The 12,272-nt window shown below is 40.3% G+C and overlaps 1 protein-coding gene across 1 annotated transcript; it reads right to left on the reverse strand.

The window, feature by feature from the left end:
• Positions 1-4,351: 4,351 nt before the first annotated feature.
• On the reverse strand, positions 4,352-11,356 carry LOC129938501 (putative uncharacterized protein DDB_G0287113). Its single transcript, XM_056046114.1, has 3 exons — positions 10,775-11,356; positions 10,524-10,687; positions 4,352-4,472 (listed from the first exon to the last, which is right to left on the reverse strand). The coding sequence occupies exons 1-3, from the start codon at positions 11,354-11,356 to the stop codon at positions 4,352-4,354; spliced, it is 867 nt and encodes a 288-aa protein (XP_055902089.1).
• Positions 11,357-12,272: the final 916 nt, after the last annotated feature.

Raw genomic sequence — 12,272 nt, forward strand, 5'->3', positions numbered from 1 at the left:
CGACGATTTTTCGTTTCTAACCTAGCCGTTTCACGGGCTACCTCTCTTTGCTCTTGTGTTTGAGAAACACGAATTAATGCCCTTCTTTGCAACGCGGCGCTGTTCTTGTCGATCTCCATTAGATAATTGATTCGCGTTATTTCGTTGCCTAATTGCATTACGGCTTCGCTGAGAAAGATTAGATCTTCTAGGACGCGGCATTGACAACCTATAAAGAGACAATTTTCGGGAATTAAAAATTAAATAATTAATAAATAATTTTCGAAATTAAAGTCTTAAACAAACAAATATAACAGTACCTGAACTTTTTAGACATTTTACAAAAAAATGAACGCACACATGATGTCTTCAGAAAAAAATAAAGTTGTGGCTTAAAGGTGTCAGCAACCAGGCCATAAGCTCCAAAAAAAAAAAATAGTTATTACACTATTTGACAGGATTGGACAACAAATGTTTGACATGTAATAAACAAATCAGCATCTATTGAAATGATTAAGTTTTCACTACACATATCGAGTTTTCATTGTTTTTAAGATGTATTCTGCTATTCGGGACGGAACAAATCCAACAAATCAAAAACCATGGTAATCCAGCCATGGTTATAAGTTATAAGTATTGTAACAAACACGACTTTCTTTTATATATATAAGATTGTTGCTAAATTATTCATTTCAGCTTTGCAAATGCAAACAGAAAATTTAAAATTGCAATTAGCAATATTTGCCGTGGCGTTTATGTCCTTAGAGAACATGGTTGTAACTAAGAAGCATATATAGAATGTTGTCTAAAGCTCAAATGGGGTGGCGCAACAGTCCGTTGTGAACCAGGGCCTAGTGACTTACAACTCTCAACCATTCCTGTGTGCGAGTACTGTTGTCAGGAATGGAAGGGACCTACAATTTAAGGCCGAATCCGAACGGCTAGTTTGAGAAAGCACTTTTTCATGACAAGAATTACTCTTGAAGGATTTGTCAATTCCTCGCAAGAGGCAGTACCCGCGAAAATTATTTTTTTTTAATTAAGGTGGCACAGGCAGGGATTGAACCCTAGACCCCTTATTGCATGACAGTCCGACGCACTAACCATCATGCCACGGGTACTCGTTGTCTAAAGCTATTGCACTTAATAATTACAACTAACGAAGAGACATTACTCTATTATTGTTCTACAGCATATTTCAATTCTTCATCTTCTAAACATTTTTGGTGGGTACCATACCACTATCAAATTCTCTATCCCTTGGTATAAGAAGACATTACTGTGTAGTTAGTAATTGATTTATATAATTTCTGTGTTGCTTCAAAACTTAAGATTTCTTGTAACTTAAAAGATTCAACAACAATAAGATTATTGTTGTTGAATCTCTGTGGCGTACCCTTAAATGTCCCTTTTGCTGCGTCGTCCCCGAGGTCGTGAAGCTTAAACCGGTGATGTGTTAGAGCGTGTCGCATGTCCCCAGCTATGGGCGGTGGTTCATTGACTTTCGCCCTCGTCATCGAAACCCAATCCGTTGTTGTGTGTCCTCTTACATTCCAACAAATGACATCTCCATCACAGGCGGACAGATCTTCTTGAAAACTGAGTTTTTCTACAAGAGTGTATCCGAACAGCTATTAACGTCGGTTTTTCAACTTCTGGACTTAAAGTGTAATTGTTAATGTTCCTCCAAAGCGTGTTAGTATTCCTATTAACATCTTTTTGTTTGAGCCAATTGGAGGATAATATGCCCAAAAGTTGCTATTCTTTTACAAGCCTGAACCTGAGCTGTGTTAATATGTTGTTTGGACCAGCGTTTACAGGACACCCTGTACATTGAAAGAATTTAAGGTAATATCAATATTAAATGGAAGAGAAGTCAGAAAGAACAAAACGAATGAAACCTACGTAACTGTATGGCTCTAAAATGGCAAGGTTTATTTACAAAAGCAAACCATGTCAAGTCAAGTTAAGATGTTTATAAAATTGCATTATCTTAAGACGTTAAAACACTTTTGTGACGATGAGAAAAAGCCTTTAAATCACTCAAAAACCCACCTGCACGTACTTCGATCCCACACTCTCCACTATGAAGGCAAATAAATAATTTCCAGGAAACGTCGTAATCGGATTCGACAAAAAATATATCTGTTTGTATTTTTCTTAAATTTAAATTGAAAAAATTCAAAAAAATTCCAAAACAATTGCCTACAGGAAACAAGAATTATTAATATTATAATGGAGACAAATAATATTCTTAAAGCCGATCAAATTTATCGCATAATGACTGAAACCAAAAATGGAAATTCCTTACAATCCAACCCCAAAGACTACACCAATAAAATAATTGACTCACAAGATCCTTTGGTTAAATTGAGACAAAATAAAAACAAGGAATTGGAAGTTATTTGGCCTTTGCCAATTTCAAAAGTTAATAGCTGCTTAAGTCCAATGGAAATCGATGAGATCTGTGGTATAACAATGTCTGTCAATAAAAACTTGCCCCGCAGTAATATTGCATTTGTTGATGAAAAAGTTGCGAAAATTGTGGAATCGAAACTTTTTTCTGGGGTAAGCGTTGGAGGTGGTATTGATGATGACGGTAGCAGTGTTGGAAACGGTGACGAAGACGATGGCAACAACTTTGTTTATAAAATTATGTTTTCCCATTTAGAAGAAGAACAAAACTTTGCTATGAATCCAATGCAAGTTGGAGCTGGAAAGTGGTTTCCAGGGATGTTGACTGTATATTCTGATTAACTTTGTCAATACGAATTAATGGACTTGAACTTTTTGTTGATAAAATTATATTTATCTATTTGGTTTCTTTTTTTTCGTTCTTATTTTGATTCGGATATAAATGCATAAATAACTTAATTTGCACTGACTTTTCTTAAGTGATTAAAATGTAGCTTTTCTATAGAAATTACATTAAGGCGGTAGCACATTGTTGTGGCTTTTTATTTAAAGGTATTGTATAGAACCAATTTTAATTTAATCCAAGTTTATATCTTGAAATTCTTGAAAAAAAATCTGTTTCATAGTTTATGGAGTCTTTATTTCTCATTGTAAGTCTAACTTTATCTCTGAAAATTCAACTTTCTTGCAGACAGAATTTCGCTTTTTCTATGAACGTTAGACCTCGTATTGTCTTAAGATTTAGCGCACAGATTAATAGCGTCGTAAGGACCAACAAATTTAAATTCGTAATCGACATCGACAGACGTAATTTCGAGGTAGTTAAGAACTTCGTCTACCTAGGCTCCGTTATTAACGAAGGAAAAAAAACCAGCCATGAGATCAAACGAAGAATAACTCTTGTTAACCGCTGTTTCTTTGGGCTAAGAAAGCAATTGAGTGGCAAAGCCCTCTCTCGAAGGACCAAAGTGTCGAAATAGAAGACCTTCATCATCACCGTCCTACTGTACGGTGGAGAATCATGAACTATGACAAAAGTTAATGAAAGCACCTGGGATCGTTTCGAGAGAACAGTTCTCCGTGTGATCTACGGTCCCGTGTGCATAGAAGGGGAGTGGAGGAGAAGATGGAACAACGAGCTAAACGGGCTGTAGAGCGATGTAGACTTAGCCAGAAGGGTAAAAGTCCAACGACTAAGATGGCTAGGTCGCGCACAGCGCAGTAGAGGAAGACCGCGGATCATGTAAAGCACACAAGTGGAAAGTGACCTCACCCAACTTGGAGCGCGAAACTTCAGACAGGAATGGTTGAGTTTGGTAGTCACTAGGCCCTAGTTCTCAAAGACTGTTGCACTACCTAATTTTATTTTAAGTTCCTGACCCGTTTTCTAAAAGAAGGTTTTCAGTTTACTAATTGCTGTCATTTTTTTCCAGGTACTGCATCCGTAAAAAAGTACTGATTCGACGATTAAGTATAACTATCTAAGCTCAGCCTTAAAAGAGTTATTCCTCCAAGTATTGGACAACATTCCAAACGCAGCTATTGATTTTCTAATACGGTTGGCGATATCTTTTTTGATTCCGCCTTCAGTAGGAAGAATACTTCCAAGATACTGAAAACTTTTTTCTTTGTCTACTAATTGTTAAGCAATATTTACTAAAGATGATGACTTTGAGGTTTCGAGGCTGAACATCTTAGTTTGTCAAGTATTGTTTATGTATTCTATTAGAGAGCAAGTATACATCGCCTGTGTTGTTTAGATGTACGAGATAAGTTTTCAAAATGTAACTAATACCTTCTTTTCCTGTCAAGGCTGCCCGATGCTTCTGAAGTTCTAGCTACGTGTAAACGTGACATTCGGACCTATCACAAGATACTCCTCCTCAAATCAATACACATATAACCACTGTTAACGCTGTCAAAAGCCTTCTCAAGATCATTGAAGTAGTTTCATGTACTATTTGATAATGATTTTTGAAGTATTGATGTGATTAATGCAGGAGCCTGGAGTTCGGAACCCTGTTTGTTCAGCGTCAAGTAATGTTTCCTGTTTTTGGTGCTCTTTCATGAGTTCTTCCCTTCAATGAACGCCTTTTAAAAGCATATAATTCAAAAAGTAACAGAACAAAACTCTTTAAGAACTATTCCAACAGACCTTTTTTAAGTGTCAGTAATATAATTGTAATTATTACTTTTAAATGTCTAAAATATCATTCTTAAAACATGTTTTTGGATGACATTTTGTTAAGTGCAGTGAAATAAGTATTACTGCAAAACAAGTAACAAGAACTGTTTAAAGTGTTGAATGGACGATTTTAGAACTATTTTATCAAAACTTTGAGCGGATTTTTCGTCATAGGTAAGGTAAAGCAATGTAGGCCCTTATTCAATATGCTTTAACTTCTGGACATATTGAATTTCAACTTAGTCAACGTAGTATTGAGGAATCAATGGCCTATAGCGCTTCCGTGATGCCGGTGATGTTCAAGGCAAATATGGACCGAAGTAGTTGTTAGAATGCATTCCATTCCTAACCGTGACTTTTCTGTGGGTTGGTGTCGATTTAAATTCAAAATATTTACTTGGTAACATTAGGTTCATTCTTCCAGGAATGGGCACCATCAGTGCAGATGATTTTCCAAAATGATGGTTTGGGTGTGTTTAAGTTTTGTCATCTTGGAAAATCCAAACTTTTAATGCTTTTTTTTGGCGACATCGCACTCAAGAGGTGGTTGATGCACACTCGAATTCGAAAAGCTAAGAGTGATATCCTTATTGAAACAATAAATTGATTTAGAAGTGCTACACTGAAGATTATTTGTATAAACGATAACAAGGATTGGAGACAAGACGTAGCCCTGGCGGACACCGGAAATTATATTGTGAGATTCAGACTTGAAGCCACCCTAAACAACTGGAATTGAACGGTTGAAAGGAACGTTAAGATATTTTAATAATCCCTGACGTAGCAGGTGAATCCAACACCCTAAACTTGTTTCTTACTTCTGATCCTAATAAATACACAATTGGTGTAATACCTTCTCGAGGCACATCATACCATTGTATCGTTTCTGCAAATTTCTCATGTGTAAAAAACCCAGTTAAAGAACAAACTCCTTTGAGAACCGTTTGCATATATGAGAAAGGGACGGTCTTAATGAATCCCTTTTTTTTTTTTTTTTTTTTTTTTAAATTCATTTTTATTTATTCCATCTTAAACCTATCTTAAAGCTAGACAAAAATTCATAAAACTAGCCTAATTATCCATAACTTACAACTAACTTAATGGTCCCATACGGACACTCTAAGCTAAACTATAACACTAATGACTAATGCCTTTCGGCCTTAAGATCTATTTTACTTCAATTTAAATTTTATTTGTTTTGTTTTTATTAGAAAATTTTGAAAAAACTAATATCAATAACCTTTTTTTATTTATTTTTACTTACAAACTACTTAAAATAAGGTCCTTAAATAAAACTTAAAAACTAACTTAAACTACCTATTCTACCTATAAACTACTTAAAACTAGAACAACCACAGCAGCAAATCTAACTATCTAACATTTTTGTTTTTCATATTTTGTTGTCTATTTTTTTTATTTTTTTTTTTTTTTTTTTAATCCATGTTTTTTTTTTTTTTTTAATGTTCTTTTTTAATTTTTTTTTTTTTTTTTTTTTTGTATTTTTTGTATTTTTTTTTTCTATTTCTTTTCGTGCCACCATGCCTATTCTACTTAAAACTAAACCCTAATACTATTAAACAAGTATGTAAGCCGGCCAAGGCTTAAAACCCCATCCCGACTACCCACTATCAAGTGCCGATTGAAGCCACCAAAACTGGTTCTCCTGCTTCACCCTATCAGTTCGGTCCCGTTCGGACACAGCCCTACTGAACCGAAGGAGCTCTGCTCCACCTTGTGCCATGACGTCCCGATTGTACAGGAGTCGCCTATCCACGGTTCTTCGTCTGACGTGGTAGATTAACGGAACTGCCAATCTATCCTGTATCAGACCGCATTTGTCTAAAAAGAGGAATGCCTCTGGTGGAATGAACCCGCTCAAGCGTGCACTTTCAAAATACTCGTCGTTCGGATAGAACGCCCCGAAAATTAAATTGTTGGTCGAAGACATAGCTCTTGCAATGTGACCTCGAACGAGTTTTATCACGAAATTGTCAATTCTGTTGATTCGAGCCCCGTTGTATAGGACCTCGTTGGAATAGTAATGCACATAAGAAGACTCGGCTGTTCGATATAAGCCGGTACAGCGTCGTAAACACTGCCGCTCGAACACCCGAAACTTCTCCATCTGGGAAGGGGCAACGTTGAACCACACAGGACAACCATACACGATCATTGGCCGTATGAGGGCCATGTAGCAAATTACCTTCACTCTGGGGTCAAGCCGACTGCTAAAAAACAGTCGTTTCGTCAGAGCGAAGGCTCCTCTGGCCCTGGTCAGAGCAGCATTTATATGTCTGTCGAAATATAAATACTGATCTAACCAGATACCGAGGTACTTCACTACACTTCTGCTCGCCAATGGCTGCCCGTGAAGATCAACGATGACCATCTTGCGCCAATTCTTACACGTATCCCTCGTGGCCCCAGCCAACGGAGTCCGGAACAGAATTGTCTCTGACTTCTGGACATTTATTTTCAGTTTCCAGTCGTCGCAATATCGCTGAATCTTGTCGAAATCACGCTGCAAGAGAATTCTAATAACCTCAACCTTTCGGGCCGTTCTGTACGCAATTAGATCGTCGGCGTACGCAATTGCCTTTATAAGACTACCTATCAGATCGCTGGTGTAAATGCTGAAGAGAATCGGCGAATTCACCGCTCCCTGTTGAAGACCATTTTTAATTGAGAATGTTGTGGTAGAAGTTACATTGCCACTCTTGACAACAAACTTTCTACCGTTAAGCATATCATAAAGTATATACAACAATGGCTTGTTTATTCCAAGCCTGCTCAGTTTTAGGTAAAGACCCTCCAACCATACGGTGTCAAAGGCCTTTTCCAAATCAACCAGAACAGCACCTGTGCATTGTTGTTTTGATTTATTCCATTGGATATCAGAAACGAGTTTAGACGCAGCATGAATTGTGTCATGACCCGCCTTGAACCCGAACTGTTTATCCGGAATTATTTTGTTGTCCGCAGCCCACTTAGTCAGAGCCCTATTAATGATCTTTTCGAAAACTTTGCTGATGCTCGGAAGAAGACTTATCGACCGAAGATTTGACGGGTTGGAGTTGTCCTTTCCCTTTTTCGGGAGAGGATGAACCACAGCGGTCTTCCAATGCGCTGGATAATATGCATTATTCAGTGCATTATTGAAGAGCGTGGTGTATATGTCAATTGCTTCCATCGGTAAATGTCTTAGTACAACGTTGGATATACCATCGACACCTGCTGACTTTTTGTTTTTTATTGAATTGAAGATGAGCTGAAGCTCAACCTTCGTCACTAACAAGGGACTTGGTCCCGTTTGCTCGGCGATTATGGCATTTGCCAAGGAATCGTCATTGAACCGCATGAAACCGCGGTTCTCAGATCGCCATTGTGTCATATCATTTCGAAGGTAAAAGTGATTAAGTAGGGCTCTGTTTTCCAGGTCGTGGTTGGGGCGAATGCTTACATTCACCTTGTACACTTGCTGGAAAGCAGCTCCCACCGCCTCCACTTTTTCCTTCGGATCTTCAATTATATAAAAGTCATCGTCAAAGATGGCTTCTTCTGGATCTATTTGAGCTGTCCTGAGTACGTCTCTGTTCTCTTCGGTTCGTTGGAGTTTCAGACTCGGAAGGTCATTGTCGTTCTTTTTTCTGAATATCTTGTTGATTTTAGGGAACATACTAGGGTCGCTCGAATTAACTGACCGGATCTTGCGGTCCCAGTACTTGTTAATTGATAGCCTGTAGTTCTCCTTAATCAACAGATTGACATTTTTTATTGACGACTTCAGTGTCCTAACCTCCAAGTCGTGTGGGTCTGTAAGTCGTCTGTACAAGTTTTTGAGTCTTGTCAGTAAGCCACTCTTGTGCTTTCGCAGTGCGTCGATTGTCGCGTTTCTGTAAGCGTCCATTTGGTCCCGTTCTCTGTACTTTGGGATTGTCCGTTCCATCGTTCGTTTTATTGTTTCGTCCATCTGTTGTAAATGTTGGTCAATTTCTGTATTTGTCATGTTTCTGTTGTTTGGTGGGGCTATGTCACTCGAACGAAGTTCTCTCGCTAAGGCGTTGGTGAAACGAGGCCAACGCATCTTACTGTAATTGTAAGAGTGCGTTGCAACGTATTCCTCCAACTCCACGCGTTCGTTCGGAATCTGCATTACAGCCGCCAGTCCGCAGTGATCACTGTCGTACTCGACTGTCTGTAAGCAGTTTCGAGGGTGATTACCCACTTTGTCTGTTACTGTCAGTCTAGTGTCGTACAGCAAAAGATCCAGAAAGGAGCCGCTTCTTGGATACGATGGCTTTTCGGTAGCCAGCAGGTCGACGCCATATTCAACGCTGTAAAGATTCATCAAATTAAAAAGATGATTACCTCTGGGATTACTATGTTGATTTCCCCAATCTTCATGTTTTGCGTTCAAATCACCGGCCAAGATGAAATAGTTTTCTTCCAAGCTCAGTTTCAGTTCCCTAAAAAGAATCTCGAGCTCTGAAGCAAAGTAAGTAACCTGCGGAGCTCCAGCCGCATAAGCCGCAATCATATACATCCGCTTCCCTTGAGTGAGAGAGATGCATACAACGCAAACTTCTAGCGTCTTGAGCTTTCGCAATTCATTGTTGTATATGACTTTATAATTAATGCCTTTTCGTATAAAGAGAGCGACACCGCCCCCTTGAGTGGAGTCGGGCCGGTCTCTTCTTACGATATTGTAATTTTTATGAGTCAATTTGTGTTTGTGGTTTAGCTTAGTTTCGCTAGCCATAAACACATCGGGACTGTAGTCTGTCAACAATTGGAACATATTGGCTCTTCGTTCAATCCTAATCAGTGAATTTACATTCACAGCTAGGACTTTAAGGCGCGTCTCCGGCAGCGCGCCCATTATGATCTAAATTGCGCCAGGCCAGGCAACAAAGAGTAGAGATGATCTACCCTTTTGCCTTGCTCCTTTATCTGACTTTGCAGTCCTGTTAGTTGACCTTGAATGCTCAACAACAAGGCTACAATGTCAGGCTGCACCTCTGGTGCCTTAGGCACAGGGGCCTTTGGGGCAACCGTTGGTGGAGTCTGTCTCGTGTTCCCATTCCCTGACACCATTTGGGCGTAGGAAAATTTGGGATCTACGAATTTTTGTGTTGGAGCCTGTCGACTAACTGTTTGACTTTTTTCGGCTTTTTGGCTGGCCTGTTTCTGTTTCATTTGTTGGACCTTAGGGCAACCCCTATAGTTAGCGGGGTGCCCTTGGTTTCCACAAAGGACACACTTGAGCAGGGTCAAATCCTCAACCCGCTCATTCCCCAGCTTGCACTCTCCTTCTTTGTGGGTTTCTCCGCACCTCACACAACGCAACTGCATATTGCAGTTGGCATTGGCATGGCCAAACCTCTGGCACTTCGTACATTGTAGAATGTCGTCGTGCCTTTTTAATGTCTCCCAGCGTACAGCTTGATTGTCGAGAGATACGATTCTCTCGACACTATTCAAACTGCTTTGGGGCGATAATGTTACGAGGAACATTGGCAGCCTATAACCCCCTCGTCTTGACTTCACCGTAGTGAAAGGCTTGACCCCGATAAAATCGAGATCGTCACTGGCTTTTTGGCGGAGCTCAGCTAAGAGCTCCTCCGGTTCCGTGCAGGAACTTATGCCCTTCAGAAGGACTGTCTTAAACTTTTCACATTTTGGCGTGTAACTGAAGAACTCAGCTGTGGCCTCTTTTAACAATTCTTTCACTAGCTTGTATTCGGCCAGTGAGAAGCACTGGACCGAATAATTCTTTTCTTTTTCGTTAAGAATTTTAATTAAAAATTTGCCCTTAGTGGCCGACTTACATACCTGTTTAATGTCCTGTATGTCAACCTTATGGGTCCTAATAGGTGGTATTTTTTCTTTTCCAGCCTGTGGTTGTTTCTGGTGTTGCTGCTGCTGTTGCTGCTGCTTCTGTTGCTGTTTCTGCTGCTGCTGCTGCCTTGCTTGTAGCTCTTGTTGTTGCTGCTGCTTGGCCTTACTCGAGGTGGATGGGCCCTCAGGCATTGGGCCTGTCCCTGCTGGTAAAGCCTTCATTTTTTGCTCCGCCCCAGTGATTTTGGTAGCGGGCTTTTGTTGTTGCTGCTGTGGTTGTTGTTTTTGTTGCTTTGTTTCTGGCTTTTTTTGTTTCGCCTGTTGCTGCTGTTGTTGTTGTTGCAGCCGTTGTGTTGCTTTTTCCTCCTTCTCAGCTGCCTCTTTTTGTCGGCGCGCTTCGATTTTGGCTTTCAGTGCACTGAGAAGGGGCTCCATCTCTTCCTTCAGTTTTTTTAGCTGGTCCTCATAGGCATCTATTTGCTGCTTTTTTGCCTGCAGCACTTGTGCCAGCTCCGCTTCATCGGCTTCGTTGTCGTTGGGGGCTTCAGTCACCTCCATCTCCCTTTCTTTAGGCTGCTCTGGCGGCGCTAGGCTTGAGAACCTATTTTTATTTTTATTTTTAGGTGACCTATAGTGCCCCTCTCCACCTTCGGAGACGTAGTCGATGTCACCGTCTGACGACTCGCTTTGTGACGTCACCTCTTGTTGTTTTTTTTGCTGCACGCCTTGTCGCATCGCTCCGCGCTTAGCAGCATTGTTCCTTTCCACAAGGTTAGGCTTGAGCTTCCTCTTAACATTTGTTGTTGTAAATTGACTATCAGACTGATGGCCTGATGATGTTGCGGTGATTTTGTGTACCGCTGATGGCACCACATTGGCATCACCTGATGAATTGGCAGAGGTATCTTTCGATACCCCTGCTTTCTTCCCCTTTTCCATTTTCCTTTCTTCCCAGTTAATAAAATCGACTATTTCTCTATTATGAAAAAAAGCGACAATATTTCTTGTCGACTCCGCCTGGGAATCGAACCCACGACCCTTGGAGCTATCTTCGGACGCCAGCTCCACTAGGCTATCGATTTGTTGTTTTAAACAGTGGCAAACTGTCTACTTAATTGCCAAACACTACAAATGCACTTTCTTTTTAAATGAAATTAAAAATTATCTAACACTTGTTTTCACTTTGAAAGCCAAAGAACGACTGATTATAATGAATCCCTCATTAACTTCAACTGGTCACTATACTTCCTTGATAGTGACGTGGACTTCAGCGCAGATATGGTTACAAATTTAATTATTTTCGGAATGAGAAACTTTATCGTTTGATTCGAGCTGTAAAGAGGAAATGAGGATCAGAAACATTTCATACTTACTTACTTACTTAAGGTGGCACTACAGTCCGTGGCGGACCTGGGCCTCAACCAACATGCGTCTCCAGCCAGCTCGGTCCCTAGCTAGCTGTCTGCAGTTTCGCACGCCAAGTTGGTTGAGGTCCACTCCCACCTGGGTGCGCCACCTGAGTCGCGCTCTTCCTCTATTGCGCCGTCCCTCGAGATTAGATTCGAAGACATTCCGGGCTGGAGCGTTGATGTCCATCCGCTCTACTTGACCTAGCCATCTAAGCTGTTGGACTTTAATTCTGCTAACTAGGTCAGTGTCGCTGTACAGCCCGTATAGTTCGTCGTTATATCTTCTCCTCCATTCTCCATCTATGCGTACGGGACCAAAAATCACCCGAAGCATTTTTCTCTTGAAGCATCCTAAGACGCTCTCATCTTTCTTTGACAGGGTCCAGGCCTCAGCGCCATAAATGAGAACCGGGATGATGAGTGTCTTATAGATGGTGATTTTAGAT

This window comes from Eupeodes corollae, chromosome 1, assembly GCF_945859685.1.
Source record: "Eupeodes corollae chromosome 1, idEupCoro1.1, whole genome shotgun sequence".
Taxonomy (NCBI): domain Eukaryota; kingdom Metazoa; phylum Arthropoda; class Insecta; order Diptera; family Syrphidae; genus Eupeodes; species Eupeodes corollae.